Source organism: Dipodomys ordii, unplaced genomic scaffold (assembly GCF_000151885.1).
Source record: "Dipodomys ordii isolate 6190 unplaced genomic scaffold, Dord_2.0 Scaffold20, whole genome shotgun sequence".
Classification (NCBI taxonomy): domain Eukaryota; kingdom Metazoa; phylum Chordata; class Mammalia; order Rodentia; family Heteromyidae; genus Dipodomys; species Dipodomys ordii.
The window spans coordinates 8,881,704-8,902,086 of record NW_012267236.1 but is presented as its reverse complement, the minus strand read 5'-3'; the positions used below and the strand labels follow the sequence as shown (position 1 = coordinate 8,902,086).

At 43.3% G+C, this 20,383-nt stretch overlaps 1 protein-coding gene across 1 annotated transcript in view; it reads right to left on the bottom strand.

Moving 5' to 3' along the window:
* Hadha (hydroxyacyl-CoA dehydrogenase/3-ketoacyl-CoA thiolase/enoyl-CoA hydratase (trifunctional protein), alpha subunit) overlaps nt 1–20,383 on the bottom strand; it is a 41,435-nt gene that overhangs the window by 3,076 nt on the left and 17,976 nt on the right. The window contains exons 7-15 of the mRNA XM_013013538.1: nt 12,461–12,532; nt 11,884–12,006; nt 11,076–11,194; nt 10,742–10,798; nt 9,205–9,314; nt 6,779–6,913; nt 4,465–4,636; nt 1,789–1,875; nt 118–258 (exon numbers count right to left, since the gene is read on the bottom strand). Of these exons, the coding sequence (XP_012868992.1) occupies nt 118–258; nt 1,789–1,875; nt 4,465–4,636; nt 6,779–6,913; nt 9,205–9,314; nt 10,742–10,798; nt 11,076–11,194; nt 11,884–12,006; nt 12,461–12,532 (1,016 nt within the window). The remainder of the gene's footprint in view (nt 1–117; nt 259–1,788; nt 1,876–4,464; nt 4,637–6,778; nt 6,914–9,204; nt 9,315–10,741; nt 10,799–11,075; nt 11,195–11,883; nt 12,007–12,460; nt 12,533–20,383) is intronic.

Genomic DNA, 20,383 nt, shown 5'->3' with positions numbered 1-20,383 from the left:
AACTGCTGGACACTCCCAGAAGCCACTCTACTTACCTCAGAATAGTAAAGAAACCAGCCTCCAAGTCCAAGGAGTCTTCAGAACTTCGCAAAATCTGTTGCTGTTGTGGCTCCTTACCTTAACCACAATGATGACTTTCCCCTGCCTGAGGCCAACGGCCACGGCGGAAGCAGTCGTGTCCTTGGAAGTTTTGTCTGTTGTGATGATTTCCAGCAGCTGCATCTTGTCCACAGGAGAGAAGTAGTGCATGCCAATCACCTGGCAAGGAGAGCCCAATGCCAACAGTGACAAATGCTGACCAGGGAGCCTAGTACCTTCCTCTTTATGCCAGGAAAACAATGGCGAGAAAGCGGCTGGGATGCAGGGGCAGCTGGTACAGACTAATGATCTGGTGCCCTGATCTCCAAGTTTAGTACGTTCAGGGTGAGCTCACTGGAATCCAGCTTTTCTACTTGCTTCTAAGGGACGTCTGATCCTACCAGTAATCAGTTCCAAAGTCATGTCTAATGGGCAAAGTAGATTTATTGGAGAAGAATGAAGGTTCCACTCACAGCCATGCTGCTGATGGTTTAGGCTGAGAGATGGGAGAAGGGACTAGGTGTGGTTTGTTAATATGCTGGGCTGTCAGGCTAGCCTCATCACCAGGTGGAAATACACCAGAGACTCAGTGAACTGCAGCATCTCGTGGGCATCAGCCTCTCAGGATGGCAGGCCCGCCCTACTCACATCAGTTAAATGTGGTACTGATTTCTCAATCCGCAACTGCTCATAACCCTGTGCTATACTTAGGTCTTAAATATTTAGGGTCCGAGCTGACTAATATATAGATTCCTCACAAAGTTGTGCCAAAGCTGACTGTTCAACCTGGACAGCTAGGACTTCCTCAGTCAGAGGAATGGGAATGCCCTTAGTCTGGAGAACATAGAGACCTTTGGTCCTCCTCCTCAGGCCCCTGTGGCTTTGCTTTGATAGGAATGACCTCAGACAAACAGGTAAGAAAGCTCTGCGGGACGCCCAGAGGCTCAGGCTGCACAGTGTGGGGAGGAGGAATACTTAAAGCAACTATGTCCAGGGCAGTGGGACAGGTCAGTAATGGTCCGTGCATAGCTTCAGTGTCTTCCCTCAGAGCTGACAACTGCCTGCCACCTCTCCTGACTTTTCTCTTGTCTTCTTAAGTTGGCCATCGTTTGCCCCTTCGTTAGCTTGATTTTTGATACACAGAATTGTTAGCAATTTCAGATGCCTGTTATATTTCCTGCCAGCCTTTGGCTGGCTCTGGTGTTCTCCGGAGAGGCAACCTTTCTTTCTCCTTGAATCACTGCGCTTTCCCCTAAGCATTCTGGTTGAGTCAAGGCAACTTGGCAGGCAGCACTGCACATACTCACTGTAACCAGCCCTTTCTCGACCTGGGTGGCAAGTCTAAATGAGCCACAGGGGCTGCACCCTGAATCTCCATTCTCACACCTGGAGTTGCAGTCTTACCCATTCTAAACAGCACTAGACTCTCCTTAGCTGAAGGGATTCTGTGGTGCATCCCTCTTCGTTTTCAGGCTTACCTTTAATGTCTACTTGCAGGGTAAGGCCAGGTCTTACAGTTTGAGTTTGAAAAATAATGCCCGGTGGGGTTGCAAACCACCATATCAACACCAATTTTAGACAGATTCCACTTATTCCCTTATCTGTACATTATGACATTTCCTATGTCTGGTGCTTCACAACTCTACAGGTCCTTTCTCTACTCCATGCTCCAAGCCTTCGCCAGTGAGACTAAAACACTGCCCAGTTTACCTTCTCTGGCCTTTTGCTGACAGCAGCAATTTGATTGATCGGGAGAGCAGATGTGTTGCTGGCAAAGATACAGTGCTCAGGAACCACCTGCAGGGGAAGATCATTAAACGTGTCACCAGGGACCTAGGCCCAGCCCCCACTATGGCTCGCACAGCTGCTATCACTCATTCACTGGGGAAGTCACCCATCGGCTTCTGTGCTGGGGAATGTGTTGACCTGGTTCTCATACTAGTTAAGCCTTTCTCTCGTTCTGGCCTATCATAATGTGCCTGATCCTGAGCTGGACACTGTGGCTCAGCACTTGGTTAAATACAGTGGCTTAAAACACTTAAAGGATGCAGGTATGACAGCGTATGACACCCCTTAGCGCCACTCCTTACCTTTAATAGAACGGTGTTTAACTCATTCTATACAGTGTTACTGAAAGATAGTAGATCATAATATTAATATGCAGACTGCACAGATGTTACTATTAGTTTTACCAGTCTACATTGCAGACTGGTACAGCAGACTGTCTGTGATCCCAACTTACTCATGTTTTATTCAGATGCCTGGCTGAAATACAAATCTGGGACAGGCAGAATCAAACATCAGAGATGAAAAGCAAGATTGAAAATACATATAACACACTGAAAGGTTTGAGAGTGGAATGAGGTCAGTTATGATGGCAATAGGTAAAAGGCATGAGATTAAAGAACTACACAGGCCCTTGGTAGCCAAGACATAGCCTGGCAAGAAATAGTAACCAAAACCTCATGATTTTAGTTCATCAGAAGTGGAATGTGAGCTGAGACTGGAAGTGCAGACAGAAGAATTGGGGGTTTGACATTAGCCCAAGCTACATAGCAAGTTCTAGGTCATCTTGTAATCCTAGATACATAGGTACAGACATGGGAAGACTAGTTTGAAGTAGCCTGGGCAAAAAAGTTAAGTGACACCCTATGTCAAAAGATACACTGTAGCTGGGTGCCAGTGGCTCATACCTATAATCCTACCTATTCAGCAGGCTAAGATCCTGCTGGCTTGGGCAGGAAGGTCCGTGAGTCTGTTACTTCCAATTAACCTCCAAAAAGCTGGAAATATGAGCTAGCCTTGAGCAAAAAAAACACAGAAACTAAACAAACAAACAAACAAACCCAACAACAACAAAAAACCCCCAACAGTGCTGGGTATGTGGCTTAGTGGTAGAGTGCTTGCCTAGCATGCATGAAGCCCTGGGTTCAATTCCTCAGTACCACATTAGCAGAAAAAGCCAGAAGTGGCACTGTGGCTCAAGTGGTACAGTGCTAGCGTTAAGCAAGTGAAGCAGCTCAGAGACGGTGCTCAGGCCCTGAGTTCAAGCCCCAGGACTGTAAAACAACAACAAAAAGCTAAAGGAGGGGCTGGGAAGATGGCTGAGTGGTAGAGTGCTTGCTTTGCATGCATGAGGCCCTGGGTTTGATTCCTCAGTACCACATAAACAGAAAAAAGCCAGAAGTGGTGCTGTGGCTCAAGTGGTAGAGTGCTAGCCTTGAGCTGAAGAGCTGAGGGACAGCACCCAGGCCCAGAGTTCAGGCCCCAAGACCAGCAAAAAAAAAAAAAAAAAAAAAAGCTAAAGGACAGCACCCAAACCCAGAATTTAAGTCCTAGTATCAGCACAATGCTCGCTCCTCTAGCCCTCTCCCCTAGGGGAAAAAAACAAAAAACAAAAAAAAAAACAAGCTGCAACAAATGCTGGTGGCCTGCATCTGTAATCCTAGCTACTCAGGTGGCTAAGATCTGGAAGATTATGGTTCAAAGCCAGCATGAACAGAAAAATTCTCTAGACTCCATCTCCAAGATAACTATCAAAGAGCAGCACTGGATGCATGGCGCAAGTGGTAAAGTGCTAGCCTAAGAACAACAAAAGGCAGGCGGTGGCACATGTCTGTGATCTCAAATATTTGGGAGATGGAGGCAGGAGATCGTGGTCTGAGGCTGGCCCTGGTAAAAATAAAAGACCCTCAAGAAGACAGTGGCTCACATGTATAATACCAGCTACCTAGGAAATTTGTAGCTGGAGGCCAGCCTGAGCAAAAAGTCAGTGAGACTTTAAAGCTGATATAGTGTGATGTGTCTATAATCCCAGCTATGCAGGCAGTGTAGGTCAGATTATCACAGTCTAGGTCAGCTTGGGCAAAACAAAACAAAAAACCCTAAAGCATAAAGGGCTAGGATGTTGCTCAAGTGGTAGAACACCTGCCAAGCAAATGTGAGGCTTTGAGTTTAAACCTCAGTACCACTAGACTGATAGAGACAGTCAGACAGACAGACTGACAGACAGGCAAACAGGAAAGAAGGAAGGGAAAGAGGGAATGAGGGAGGGAAAGGAAAGTAAGTAAAGGCCGGGTGGGCTTATATTCTCAAGGTATGTTCTAATACAGATCTATCTGGACTTTATTCTTCCACATCTTCTGAATAGCTTCTTTAACTAGTTCCCACCTTAAATAATTTCAGTAATATCACCAAAGGCCTCTGAGATGCTGTATAAATAACAACATTTTGGATTTTCTCTGTATAAACCATCTTTCTAGCTATAGCTGGTACCTCTCCCCTCACTGTGTGTGATGACTCAATGATTTCTGAGCAACTTTCTTCAAGTGGTGAGATTACAGGCATGCAGTCTTCTAGGATTCACACGTAGCAGCCCTTACTTACCGCTTCTACTTCCTTCAGCACTTTGTGCTTAACACTAAGGTCTTCAAAAACAGCTTCAATCACCATGTCCGCCTTTTCAAAACCCTGGTAATCAAGCTGCCCAATCAAGTTGCTGAAGATAGAATCCCTTTCAAAGGAGGTGAGCGCTTTCTTCTTCACTTTGTCATTCAATCTGGAAGAAATACAACCCTGATCAGAGGGGAAGATAAGGAGACTATCCATGGGTCAGCAGCTGCTGTGTGTGTCACTGTTTTGGTCACCCACATTTTGAGGAAGCCGAATTACTCCTAGAGGCTCCAAAGGACTATGATCAGCTAGTTAAATGTTCAAAGACAGATTGATCCCCAAACAAACATGCTTTCTAGTATACAATGGCTTGTAAAGTTCATACAAACTGTATTCCTCATAAAGCAGTTCAATTTGTCAATAGGAGTAAAGAACTCAAGTATGAGATTGGCAAACAAAAATGCAGTTGGGTACCAGTGGCTCATGCCTGTAATTCTAGCTACTTGGGAGGCTGAGATCTGAGGACAGTGGTTTGAAGCCTATCCAGAAAAGTGTGAGAATCCATCGCCATTTAATCAATAAAAATGCTAAACTGGAAGCATGGCTCAAGTGGTAGAGTACTAGCTGAGCATACAAGCTGAGGGAGAGCCCAAGGCCCTGAGTTCCAGCTCCAGTGCCAGAATAAACACCCAGAAGAGCGGCAGCTCTGCTAGTGTTTTCCTGCTACAGGGGAAATAGCCACAGTAAATCCTAGACCACAGAGTGTTACACTAGCCTGTGTACAGCCTTCTAGAGGATGGAGACTAAGCACCACTTTTTCCCTCCAGTGCTAGGCATGGATCCCAGGGCCTTGCTTGTGGAAAGCATACTCACATGCACACAAGCACATGATCGCTACGCTACATCACCAGCCAAGCCCTGTTACTCACACTTCCCCCTGCTGCCCTCTTCGCACCAAGCAGCACGCTGCAATGACCACGTGAGTAGAATTCAAGGATTCTCCTGTCTCTAAGAGATCCTTCCCCAAGAGAGCTAAAGAGATTCTTACTACTCAGTTAGTGGAGTGCTTTTTATTGTCAAGGAAAAATGGCTCTCTGAGGTTCACTTGGACCACACTTCCAGAATAAATAACCTAAGTTTCCTTTGAATAAAGACTGAAGCTAAACCCCATTCACCAATTTCCTGAACCAAAGGAAAAGCTAAAACCACAGGAAAGTTAAAAGAAGTATCTGATATCCAATAATGGTCTTAAAAGCCTGCACTTCAATCTGTTGGTTTCTGACAACCACAAAAGCAGTTAGCGAACAAACAAGTGCAGTGCAACACATAATTAGTTGTTCTAATACTACTGAAACTACTTCTGGGAGGGGACAGGAAACATTATATCCTGTCAGCAGTGGCAAATACTAGACTGGAACCTGATGTTTCAAAGATGAAAAGGGGAGCCTAGATGGTTGTATTCTTGTAGAAGGGGTCACAGGAGGTCCCCCCATAGCAACGAGCTCTCATTCTGATGACTGAAGGAGATGCTGTTTGGGAGCCTTACATACTAGTTTCAGGGGGATGCTGCTACTTGCCTAGTGCTGGAATTAATTCTTTCTTTCTTTTTTGCTCTACTTCTAGCTTTTTTTCCTGGTTAGTTGAAAATCAGAGTTTTACATCCCAACCCCAGCTTTCTCAGCAGACAGTGCCCTGTGGCCTCAGTAATCCTTTACACTACAGCAACTACAGCAAAATCCACACATCTGAATTTCCAGTCTGATACAAAAGCATAAAATAAATGATATTTAAAATATCTACTAAGAGGGCTGGGAATGTGGCTTAGTAGTAGAGTGCTTGTCTAGCATGCATGAAGTGCTGGGTTCGATTCCTCAGTACCACATACGCAGAAAAAGCTGGAAGTGGTGCGGTGGCTCAAGCGGAATAGTGCTAGCCTTGAGCAAAAAGAATCTCAGGGACAGTGCCCAGGCCCTGAGTTCTAACCCCAGGACTGGGGGGAAAAATCTACTAAGAAAAAAATCAAAACAAACACATTTTCTAATAGAAAAAGGTTTCCCTTCTGTGCTAAAAGACTATAGACTCCAGTGTTGTAATGGTCTAGAATATCTATTACACAAAGAACTGAAACAAGGAATTAATGTTTCTGCAAATCAAAGGACACTTGGCTTAACTATGGATCAGTACGCAGCATCATATTCAGGAATAAGGAGTCTGTGATGGCAAAAACCTCCAATCAAAGCAAAATCACCAAAAACCCCAAAACACTCCCCAAAGATTTTAATTCCTGGCATAACCAGAGCAGGCTTACCCTTTGAACACCTGTTGCTGCCCACGGCCCAGCCCGGCCACTGTAGCATCTTTAAGTAGAGTCTTCATCCCCTTGTCCACAGAGACTTGAGCAATGCCAGCTCCCATCAGTCCTGCACCAAGAACAGCTAGATGCCTGAAATGAAAGGTTGGAATGATTTTGGTAAACACTCTTATTCATTTCAGTATTTGGGAGATGACACAAATTATCCCATAAACCAACTTCAAAGTACTTTAAAAAATTTTATGTTGCCACTGGGCGCCAGTGGCTCACGCCTATATTCTTAGCTACTATGGAGGCTAAGATCTGAGGATTGTGGTTCAAAGCCAGCCCGGGCAGGAAAGTCCATGACACTCTTATCTACAATAAACCACCTGAGGAGCTGGGAAGGTGGCTCAGTGGTAGAGTGCTTGCCTTGCATGCCTGAGGCCCTGGGTTAGATTCCTCAGCACCACATATGCAAAAAGAAAAAAGCCAGAAGTGGCGCGGTGGCTCAAGTGGTAGAGCGCTAGCCTTGAGCTGGAGAGCTGAGGGACAGCGCCCAGGCCCAGAGTTCAGGCCCCACGACCGGATCCAAAAACAAATAAATAAACCACCTGAAAACTGGAAGTGGCATTGTGGCTCAAATGGTAGAGCGTCGCCTTGAGCTGAAGAGCTCAGGGACAGCACCCAGTTCAAGCCCCACGACTGACATAAATAAATATTCTATTTTGAGGCTGGGAATATGGCTTAGTGGTAGACTTGCTTGCATAAAGCCCTAGGTTCGATTCCTCAGCACCACATAAACAGAAAAAGCCAGAAGTGATGCTGTGGCTCAAGTGGTAGAGTGCTAGCCTTGAGGAAAAGAAGCTTAGGGTCAGTGTCCAGGCTGAGTTCAAGCTCTAGGAGTGGAAAAAATAAAATAAAATCTACTGGGTCCAAAATGACTAGACTCCCCACAAAGGCAGAATCACACTAGCTTTCAATTGTACCTACCCCATCTAAGTCAAGCAACAAGAGTATTTTTGTTTTTTCTCCCACCTCCTTCAGTACTGGTTTGGAATCTCTACCTCACCAGACTCTCATCTGCCTCAGCTGGACTTTTATCCATTTATCTTGTTTTGGGTTGTAATCTCATCATTAACAATAGCTGTCTCTCTGAAATCCTTTATAATAATTCAGCCAGAACAGAGCTCTTCAACCCGGCCACTACTGACATTCTGGATTGGGTAATTTCTGGAGGGCTGTGCTGTACATTGTAGGGTATCAGTAACACTCCTAGCCTCTACCACTAGATGTCAGGAGGATTCCTCGCTTCCCAGATGTGAACCAAGGCTGTTACTAAAATGGTCCCAGTAGGGGGTAAAATTGTCTGGGCTGAGAAGCACTGAGCTTAGAAGGTGTGTCTAAGCACCATGAAACTTAGGATGCTGAAAAGCTGTCAGGAAGCAAAACAGAGAAAAAGGGCCTCTGACAAGATAGCCATGGAATTGGCAAGAGCAGTCTTATTGCTTAGACTCAAAGAAGCCATGACCGTAACAATTATATCCCAGTAGAGAAGGAAGGATTCTTCCAAGACAGCATCTCATGTTGGAGGGAGAAAAAGGACCATGAAATACCAGCATATGTATTAGTTTCAGGAAGGGGAGACTAAACCAGACTGCTAGGGGACATCCATATGAGAAAAGAATGCTTGTTTACAGAAGCTAGGAACCAGTGGTTCACACCTTAATTCTAGCTACTCATGAAACTGAGATCTGAGCATCATGATTCAAAGCCAGCCCAGGCAAAAAAAATCCCCGAGGCCCTATCTCCAATTAACTAGAAAAATGCTGCAAGTGGAGGTGTGGCTCAGAAGGACCTAGAGAAAATTCTGAATAAGTAGAACTTTGAAAACCAAAATAAAAGGCTCAGGTTGAGGGCAAGACTAAATTAAGAGCCAGGTGGCAGTGGCTCCTATCTATAATCCTAGTGATTCAGGAGGCTGAAATCTGAGGATCAAGACAAATTTGTGAGACTCTCCAATTAACTAGCAAACAGCTGGAGTGGAGGTGTGGCTCCAGTGGTAGAATCCCAGCCTTGATTGGAAAAAGCCAAGTCAGAGCTTAAGGCCCTGAGTTCAATTCCTAATACCAGCATTAAAGAGTAAAGATATAAATCTAGTTTCTGCTTGGCCAGTGGGTTATGCTTGTAAGGCTAGCTACTCAGGAGGCTAAAATTAGGAGGATCTTGGTTAGAGGCCAGCCTGGCGATTAGAAGGATCTTGGTTAGAGGCCAGCCTGGGCAAAGATGAGCCCCTCCCCCGCCTTAATGGGAATTGCTGGGATATAGTGATGTGTGTCTGTCTTCCCAGCTACAGCAGGAAGCATTTAATTGGAGCATTAAAAACATCTCTGAGCTTTGTACAGAGTAAAATTCATAAGGGCTTGCTAAGCAGTTTAACTTACTTAACATCCTTCTGTGGAACTCCAAACTTATTCTTCTTACACAGGACTTGGCCATTATAAAGTCCTACCAAGGCCTTTGATTCCTTCGTTAGTGCTAGCTCTCCAAAGTTCTGAAAAGGAAAATCAAGTGTCTGAGTCATCAGCTCATTCATTCTGCTCTGTGGAGAACAGACACTCCATGCCTTGGTTCTTCAAGGCCTTAAGCAGAGGCTGTGTGGACTAAGCTCCCACTGGTGGACCTCTTCTACACTACTCTCACTGGGGTACTTTCCCAGCAGTGCTCTGAAAAGGCTTTGGAAGTAACGAGCTCTCAGATTCCTTACAGCACGGCTGGGAACCTCTGTCAAGGACTCATCTCACAGCCAAATGGACCTTCACAATCATTTCCAACCACCAGCTCCAACGACAGACTGAGGAAGCTCAGAGACAGCAAGTGACTGCCTCAAAAACGGCAGGCATCTGTAGTAAGTAATTCAGCATAAAACCTGTCCTGGTCCTCTGCTAGTGGTTCAGCCCGTATTCCTGGATACACAGAAGGCTAAGATCTGAGGATCAAAGTTCAAAGCCAGCCTGGGCAGGAAAGTATGTGAGACTCTAATCTGCAATTAACCATCAAAAAGTTAGCGATGGGGCTGGGAAGGTGACTTGGTGGTAGAGTGCTTGAAGCCCTGGGTTTGATTCCTCAGTACCACGTAAACTGAAAAAGCCGGAAGTAGCACTGTGGCTCAAGTGGTAGAGTGCTAGTCTTGAGCAAAAGCTGTTCAGGGACAGTACCCAGGCCCTGAGTTCAAGCCCCAGGACTGGAAAAAAAAAAAAAAGAAAAAAAGTTAGCAATGGATCAAGCGGTAGAGATCTAGCTTTGAGTAAAAAAGCTATGGGACAGTGCCTAGGCTCTGAGTTCAAGTCCATACTGGCTTGTACACGTGCATGTGCGCACGTGCGCGCGCGCGCACACACACACACACACACACACACACACACACTCACCACCACCACCACCACCACCAAAACCAAAAGACAAGACAAAAAGAAAAAAGACAAAACCAAAAGAAAACTACCTCAAACTATCCACTTAAATCTGGATTACCACCAACTTGCTAGAAAAGTGAAAGGGGTGTGACTGTTTTGCATATCACTTTTATCTTTGTCTTTTGCTGAGTACAGACCCTTGAAAATTTTTAATTCTCCAAAAGAGGCTGGGCTTCAATATTTTATTTCTAGTCTCTGACAAGTAAAAAAATTCTCTATTAAGGTATGCATTTGATCACAACAAACTCAGCCTAAATGCAGAACAAAATCATCCATGGGACTTATTTTGAAATGATTTTGATTCTCTACTCTTCCTATTAAGAGTGAGTTCGCCCATCTGCAGACCACATCTCATCTCAGTGTCAGGAGATTAATCCTAAGAGGTGACAATCACTGGGAGAGAGAATGCTTCCTCGGTTTCATGCATATAGGTCGTTCAGCTTTAAACAGATTATTGGGTCTTTAGTATTCCTGTAACATAAGAGAAAAAACTGGGAGGAAACTTTACCTGTGATTCAGCAAGATAACCAGCATCATTCCCTTGTTCGAGTCCAGTCTTCACTGCCTAAAACATAGAAAGCTTTTGTTTAGGATGGGAATGTATTGCAATGAACAATCATATTGAATTAAATGGCTTGTATTGTTAGTCTTCAAAGAAAATAGATCACAAGTCCAGATTTGTGACAAAGAAAAAATGCCCGGCTGCTTCATACTGATAGAACTCTTCAACTCCAAGGCTATGCTGAAGCCGGAGGAAAGAGGATATCCGGTCCAGACCAGTAGGAGAGTACTGTTCTGGAGGAGGGAGGATTATGAGGTTGAGAGTACTAGACAAGACTTACATCAATAATTTTCAGAGGTGCTGGATAGAGGCCTTTGGTTTGCTTCCGTACTTTTTCTTCTACTGTTTTGTAAATCTGTTGTCTGACAAATGGAATACTCATGGCATACGACGTCAATTCTGTAAGGTAAAATATTTTTAGATACTTACCAGAAAGAGCTTAGCTCCTCTTGTTAAATTTACGTTGTGAATGCCATAAAAATGCAGTAATACTATCTGAAAGTGTTGCTCTTCAGTCTCATATATAAAACCTAAATGCTGGGGCTGGGAAGGTGGCTCAGTGGTAGAGTGCTTGCCTTGCATGCATGAGGCCCTGGGTTTAATTCCTCAGCACCACATAAGCAGAAAAAGCCGGAAGTGGTGCTGTGGCTCAAGTGGTAGAGTGCTAGCTTTGAGCTTTGAGCTGAAGGACAATGCCCAGGCCCAGACTTCAGGCCCCATGACTGACAACAAAAAACACCAAAAAAACAAAAAGCAGTAACAAAAAACTAAATGCTAACACATGCTTTAATATATTGATAGATGTTGCAGCTTGGCCTTGGGTACACATGTGTTGATTACACTATTACAATGGTTTACTTTTGCATTATTTTTAAAAAAATTTTGCAAACTAACAAGATTTCTAAAAATGACTGGCCAATGTAGGTTGAAGACTTGGTCCTAGAGTAGAGTTGGGGCATACCTTAAGGTTAACTTTACCCTTGAAAGAGTAAATAATGAATTCACCCCTTCCTTATTCTGAGTAACAAATAAATGTAAAATTACCCAGGACTGCAGTTCTGTCTTTGTTCCTTAACAATGACACTCACTTTCTATTAATCCCTTGTTTCTCTTTGTAGAGATCTTTTTATCAGCTAGTCCTTTGGCAAAAGTAACCGCAATTTCTTCTAGGTATTCAATTGTCCGGTCCTCTGGAGGTTTTATTCCTGGTCCTGTAAACAAAACAAAATAAAACAATTACAACAAATTAGAATGCAGACCAGGTTAGATAAGATCCAGAAAATGGAAGCACGTCAAAGCCAAAGGCTACAAAAGGCTACAGAACAGCTTTCCATTTCAGACTAGAGATGGTAGGTGCCATTAGTAGTGAGTGAACTATGGTGTCAGAGAGGGTAAACAACACCAAGGAAGGGTACAATAATATGCTCTTGATAGAAACAAACTCTTTTTTTTGGGGGGTCCGGTCGTGGGGCCTGACTCTGGGCCTGGGTGCTGTCCCTCAGCTCTTCAGCTCAAGGATAGCGCTCTACCACTTGAGCCACAGCGCCACTTCCGGCTTTTTTCTTTTTTTTGCTTATGTGGTGCTGAGGAATTGAATCCAGGGCCTCAGGCATGCAAGGCAAGTGCTCTACCACTGAGCCACCTTCCCAGCCCCTAGAAACAAACTCTTAAACCCTTTTAGTCTGTCTTCTACTTCTCTAGGGTATGTCTTGTATGGTCTGTATTCTTGTTGGAAAACTGGGGAAAAAAATGAGTAAGTTATATTATTTGTAAAGACCTACAAAGCTCCCATGTGAACTAAAATTCCAGAGGAGAGAGTTTATCTTAGGAGATCTGATGAGTGCTATCATTTTTCTTTTGAGGCGTATGATACTTTGAGTTATAGGCTGAAGACTTGGCTCAATGATGGGACCGGGGGAGAGTGACTTTTTGATGGTCACATCCAGCATACCAGAAGCCAAGAGAAACCAAGTAGAGAGCCAGTTCTTCCATGGAACATTTTAGAGATCTAGGGTGGTATCATTCTGCCAAAAGGCAGAATGAGATCTCAAGAGGTTTACTATGCAAAGTACATCTTTGTAAGAGGGAACCTCCAAAGAAAAGACCAGAAAACATAAACACATGGCATCAGAAAACATCCAGAATGAAAGAACAATAAAGACAAAGCCAAAACTTCATTTTTAATGTAATTTTAAATTGTGATTAAGAGATTACATACATTTCACAAATGTCACAGTATTGTGAGATAGTAATTCTTAAAGTCACAAACACATTCTAAACCTTCATGACGCAAATTGTCATTATCGTGGTCTATAAAGTTTGTGAATTCTGAGCTTTGACAATAAATACAACTTTCTTCCACATCAGGTGGTATGTCCATTTCTTTCCTTTTGCTTGGTGTTAGCTGTTCCCTCTTTCCCTCTCAGTCCCTCCCTCCCATCGCTGCCCTTGAGTTGCTTAGGTTGTTTTCATCATTGTCCAGGGCAGCTGATGGGTGTCTCTGTTGTTATGTTTTTTTTTCTAATTTTTTTTTTTTTTGCGTCCGGTCATGAGGTCTGAACTCTGGGCCTGGGCGCTGTCCCTCAGCTCTTCAGCTCAAGGCTAGCGCTCTACCACTTGAGCCACAGCGCCACTTCCGGCTTTTTGCTTATGTGGTGCTGAGGAATCGAACCAGGGCCTCAGGCATGCAAGGCAAGCACTCTACCACTGAGCCACCTTCCCAGCCCTCTGTTGTATTTTCCCGTTTCTCTCTGATTCTGTGCCCTCCTCCTAGCTTCCCTCAGATGTGTGCCATGTATGCAGTCAACAACATGGGGTCATTTAGTAATGATTCGACAGGATGAATGGAGGTCCTTTAGTTCTCAAGTCCTGTTTACTTTGTCATATCTCCTTGCATTTTAGATTTGACATCCACATATCAGGGAGACCATGTGCCGTTTATCTCTTTGCTTACTCAATATGATTTCTTCTAGTTCCATCCATTTCCCTGCGAATGCCAGTTTTTGTCCTTTTTAATGGCTACATAATATTCCATTGTATATAGGTACCACAATTTATGGATCCATTCATCTGTAGTGGGGCATCTGGGTTGTTTCCATATCTTGGCTCGTGTGAACAGTGTAGCAATGAACATGAAGGTGTGAGTGTCCTTGTATCCTGGTTCCTGTTGCTCAGGATAGATGCCTAGGAGTGGTATGGCTGGGTCATAGGGGAGGTCTATATTTAGCTTTCTGAGGTACCTCCAGGCTGCTTTCCAGAGTGGTTGTATAAGTGTACATTCCCACTAGCAGTGTAATAGGTTTCCTCTTTTTCCACATTCCCTCCAATATTTGTCGTTGGTTAACTTTAGGAAGTGGGCCATTCTGACTGGGGTAAGGTGGTATCTCAGAGTTGCTTTTATTTGCATTTCCTTTACAACCAGGAATGATGAATATTTCCTCATGTGTTTCTTTGCCATTTTTTTTTTTTTGGGTCCGGTCATGGGGGCCTGAACTCTGGGTCTGGGCGCTGTCCCTCAGCTCTTCAGCTCAAGGCTAGCACTCTACCACTTGATACACAGCACCACTTCTGGCTTTTTTTTTTCTGCTTATGTGATGTTGAGGAATCGAACCCAGGGCCTCAAGCATGCAAGGCAAGGGCTCTACTACTGAGCCACCTTCCCAACCCTTTCTTTGCCATTTTTATCTCTTCTTCTGAGAAGTCTCTCTTTAGTTCCCTTGCCTATTTAGTAATTGTTTTGTTAGGTTTGGGAGGGATTAGTTTCTTGAGTTCCCTGTATATAAAAGATATTAGACCCTGTCTGATATATTGCTGGTAAATTTTTTTCCCAATTAGTTGGCTGTCTTTCTAGTTTGGTTGCTATGTCTTTAGATGTGCATAAACTTTTTATTTTAAGGTAGTCCCATTTGTCGAGTCTCTCTCCAATTTGTTGTGACCCTGGGACTCTGTTCAGGAAGTTTCTGCTGTGCCTGTAAGTTCAAGTGTCTCTCCTATTCTGTCCTGCAGTAGCTAAAACTTCATTTTGGACATATCAAATGATCCAATGTATGTGAAAATGCAATCTCCATAAAGGGAGTGAGGGAGAAAGAAAATATTTGAAAGAATAAAAGAAGAAAAATGCCCACATATTTAAGACACTCAATTCTGGCCTGTGCCAAATATAGATAAATATGGTAGAATGACTATTGTTAAAAATCTAAGCCAGGGGTAACCGCACTGAAACTGACAGTTTACATGTGGTTTCATTGCTTGTGTACATGACACACAGTGTACCTGTACCTTGTACCTGACACACAGTATTGCTCTGGCAAGAGCATCTTTACATGACACCTATTGGAACTTTCCCTGTCTTACCTTAGGGATGGGGATATTAACTGTCCAGCCACAAAGGAACAATTTAGCATCCATTGTCTTTCCTTTCCACAAGACATCATGCTGTTTTATTATATCAATGGCATTCCACTGACTGAGTCAGGCAAGCAGGAAGTACCAACTATTCTAGGCTTACTGGTAATCATCAATGTGTCAATACATGAGAAATAAATCCCATAAATATCCAAGGCTTTCTGCTTTAGTGAAATTTCTAGGGATCTAGTGGGAACATAAGGATAATTTTTTTTAAAGGTGAAGAGTAAGGTGGTATATCTAGCCCCTCCTACTACTCAAAAAATAAGTACCATAGCTGGTGGCCACTTTGGATTTCTGAGACAATACAGCACTCATTTAGATATGCTACTCTAGTCTATTGACTGAATAACTTTAAAAAGATGTGGTAGTGTACATCAGCCATCCTAGCACTCAGAAGGCTGAAGCAGGAAGATTATGAATTTGAGGCTAGCCTGGCCTACACAGTGAGAACTTGTCTCACAAAAGGTGTGGGGGTGGGGAGGCAACGATAAATAATCTGTTGTGGGGCCAGAACAGGAGACACTATCCTGTGTTTGGATTATGTGATTCAAACCTGATGTGCTTGGAGCATGATACAATGCTTCATGGTCTCTGCAGGCCCCTATACACGGTCAGAGTACAGGCACTCACGAGTTAGGAAAAGCCCTACTATCCTCTGTGAATGATTGCTTTTCAGTTTGGAAAAGGTTTGGGGCCTGTCAGTGAGTCTCAGTGCAAATTCAAAGCCTAGCTCTGGGTCATCATGTTACCAAGTGACCCGAGCTGCCTCTCATGAAATAGATGTTTCAAATCCAAGGAGCAATCAAACTGGGATGCACAACAGCACTTCACCACCAAGTGGAAGTGGTGTATGGGAGACAGCCAGAATGATGCTAATGGCATAAGCTGCCAAAATGTCCCTTTTTCCTCCTTTCCTCAGTTGCACCTGTGCCCTCACAGGTACTTCCATACAGCCAGTTGGTAGAGAAAGAAAACTCATACTAGTTTGTAGATAGTTGTGTGATACACAGGGTCCATCTGCAAGTGGACAGCTGCCACACATCAATCCCTTTCTAGGGCATCTCTGAAGGACAATGGTGAAGGGAGAGCCTTCCTACAGCCTAAACTTCAAGCGGTGGAAAGGGAAAAGGTCAGTACTGTATGCTCATGCTGATTCATAGGCTACAGCCAAACGTTTGGCCATAATGGTCAGAAACTTAAAAGGAACCTGGGTACAAAATTGGTGACAGGGTGTTATAGGCTGAATTGTGTTCTTTAAAAAGTCATGTTGAAGTTCCAGTATCTCAGAATGTAGCTGTATATTTGAAAAGGCAATTACGTTATTAGGGTTGGACCTAATCCAATCTGACTCATATAAGAAATGTGGATGCATGGAAGAGACACCAGTGAGAAGATTGTAATTTTTGAGCCAAATTATTTTTAAAAGCCTCAGAAGAAATGAACCTACTAACACCTGATCTTAGACTTCTAGCTTCCAGAACTATGATCACAACTGGCTAGCTGGTTGTGTGTGTGTGTGTGTGTGTGTGTGTGTGTGTGTGTGTGTACTGGGGCTTGAACTCACTTTCCTTTGGATTTTTCCACTCATCACTAGTGCTCTACCACTTGGGCCACACCTCCACCCTGGGCTTTTTGCTGATTAATTGGAGATGAGTCTTGAGGATTTGTAGGCCTCAGTTGGCTTTGAATGTCAATCCTCAGATCCTGGCTTCCTGAGTAGCTAGGATTATAGGCATAAGCCACAAGTGCTAGCTTTCTTTTCTCTTTTCTTTCTCTTCTCTCCCCCACCTCTGTCTCTGTCTCTTTTGTGCTACTGGTGTATGAACTCAAGGCTCTGCCTTCCTAGGCAAGTGCTCTATCACTTAAGCCACATCTTTAAGCAGAACTATGAGAGTTTAATCCATTTGTGGACTACAAGAGCCCTTAGCCACATCATGGCATGCCACGTAGCATTGCTTCTGATGAAGAAGCTCACTTCCCTGTAAGTGAGGTGCAGTGGTAGTCCATGTTCACAACACACTAGTGTGTGGTGACATAGCTGGCTGACAATCCTGGCAGGCGCATTCCAGTGTAAGTGGTGATATTTGGAAGGCCTATGCAGTGATCCAAGACACTGGGCAAAAAGCTAGCCTCCAACATATGTGTCTATTTCTCCCACAGCCAGGATTCATGGATCTAGGAACTTACACTACTATAACCTGTAATTAGTCAACAAAAACTACAACCAAATTCATGTAGGATGGCTAGTGCCCTAGACCTTTTAGGATGGAAGGTCATCCCACCAGGCAAACAAAGAACCATGAATAGTTGAGGTTCCTCCTAAGGGTCAAGGGCATATGGTAAGGGTACTGGAAATACTGCTCTCCTCATACCACACTTGGCGGGCAGCCAGCACATTGCAGTCCCGAGGGGAGGTGCAGCCAAGGACGTGGGTCTCTTGGGCCGGCTGTGCTCCCACACATATTTCTACTCTTAGCCTAGGCACTTTGACTCCTAGGTCTCTTCATGGGGGGCATAATTGAAGGAGGAAAGGAAAATCTTAATACTTTTACCTCCCTCCCAGTTTACCCTCCCTCCATACAGCAGCAGCCTCTTTTCCCAAGTTTCCTCCCAAGTTTGGACCCCTCCACCCCATGCACTAATCCACCAGATCCCCCTTCCAGGAGTAAAATGGAATAGGAAAGAATTGGCGCTTATCACAACTTAGCCTTTTTCAGAAAGTATGGAAGTAAGTGGTTGAAGGTTTACTGTTACTTTCATTTGGCTTTTTGCTTTAATCAGCTACTCTGACATTTGACAGCTCAGCCTTCTATCAACTGACCTCCAGACAGACATAAGCATTGACATGGTAATGTATTACTTCTCATTCTCAGGAGGCTGAGATCTGAGGATCACGGTTCAAAGGCAGCCTGGGCAGGAAAGTCCGTGAGATTCTTATCTCTAATAAACCACCAGAAAACTGGAAATGGTACTCTGACTCAAGTGATAGAGTGCTGTCCCTACAGCATCCAGGCCCAGAGTTCAACCCCCACAACCAACCAAAAACAAAAAACAAAAACCACAATCAGCTAAAACTTACCAAAAGTAGAAACAAGACAGGAGATATCATTACAGAATATGCACATAGTAAAACAATAAAAATCACAAACAATTTCATTGTAATAAATTTGTCAAGTTAAATGGACAAATTCTTTGAAAGATAAAAACTACTATAGCTTACTTAAAAAAAAAAAAAAAGGAAAATCTGGGCTGGGAAGGTGGTTCAGTGGTAGAGCGCTTGCCTTGCATGCATGAGGCCCTGAGTTTGATTCCTCAGCACCACATAAGCAGAAAAAGCCAGAAGTGATGCTGTATATCAAGTGGCAGAGCGCTAGCCTTGAGCTGAAGAGGTGAGGGACAGCGCCCAGGCCCAGAGTTCAGGCTACACTATCGATAAAAAAAAAAAAGAAAAAAGGAAAATCTGAATAGCTCTGTATCTAGTAAGAAAACATAACATACATAACAGGTTTCCTAGCAAACAAATTTCCAACCCCATATTACTTTACTAATTCTATCATGTGTTTAGAAGAACTAATACCATTTCTACACAAAACCTTCCAAAAAAGAAGAGGGAACATTCCCAGAGGAGCAACTTAATAAACTAGACTTCAAAATTAGTAACTTTTGATGTTAATTAATGAAAACAAAAGCCATGAACTGGGAGAAAATGCCTGAAAATAATATATTTGATTAAAGACATATCCTGATATTTAAAGAACTCTGAAAAACTCAGGAATAAGAAAAATGCAAGCAAATAAAATGGGCAAATGTTTACCAAAGAAAATAAACACAAAGCAAGTAACAGGGAAAGACATGAGAAATGTAAAACTCCAGGTGAGGTGGCTGAAACCTAGAACTCTCTCTCTGCTGCTAGGAATAGAAACTGGTATAAACTTTTTGGGAAAACAGTTTGATGGCTCTTAAAAACAGAACACATATTTATCCTATGAGCAAGCCAATCCATTCTTTCAGTTTTCTTCCAATAGAAATGAAATATATGTTCACATAAAGAATTATAGACTGATGTTTATGGCAGCTTTATTTAGAATAGCCTCAAATTGGGAAAAAATGAACATCCATCTTTTAGTAAACAGATTAACTATGGTATATTTTATAGAATAGAATAATTCTCAGCAGCAAGAAGAAATAAACTATTGATGTATGCAACAACAGGAATACATTTCAAAAGCATGATGCTAAGCTAAGTGAAAGAAAATACAAAAAGCTACATACTAGAAGTATTCTTTTATTTCCCTTTTGGTTATACTGGGGTTTGAAATCAGCCTTTTACTAATTGAACCATGCTCCCAGCCCTTTTTTGCTACAGCCTTGGCCTTGCAATACTCTGTGCTTCCAGTGAAGCTGGGACTCTATAGGCTGTGATCACTATACTCAGCTTGTTTGCTGAGATTGAGGTCTTGTTAACTTTTTGCCTGTGTTGGTGTTGAATCATAAATCTCATTGCTACCTCCCAAGTAGCTGGGATAAGCATCAGCCATCAGTGTCAGCCTTTTTTATAAAGAGCATATTTGGGGGCTGGGAAGGTGGCTCAGTGCTCGAGGCCCTGGGTTCGATTCCTCAGCCCCACATAAGCAAAAAGAAAAAAGCCGGAAGTGGTGCTGTGGCTCAAGTGGTAGAGTGCTAGCCTTGAGCTGAAGAGCTGAATAACAGCGCCCAGGCCCAGAGTTCAGGCCCCACAACCGGACCAAAAAAAAAAAAAAAAAGAGCATATTTGGCATGCTAGGTTGTGAACTCAGGCCCTTGCACTTGCCCAACAAGCACTCTAACACTTGAGTCATGTCTCCAGGTCTGAATGCTGTTTTTTGTGGTTACTGGTAATTTTTTATAGCCATACATATTTGTTAAAATTCAAATTACACATAAAAACTGGTAAGTTATTATGTAATACTATATATATATATATATATATATATATGTATTGTGTGTGTGTGTGTGCACGCGTGCGCCACTCCTGGGCCTTGAACCCAAAGCTAGTATTCTACCACTTGAGCCACAGCTCCACTTCTTTTTTTTAATTAATAAGTTTTTTTAATTGTGAAAATACTGTACAGAGGGTTATAATCATATGAGCAAGGAAATGAGTACATTTCTTCTCAAGCATTGTTGCCTCCTCCTTTGTTT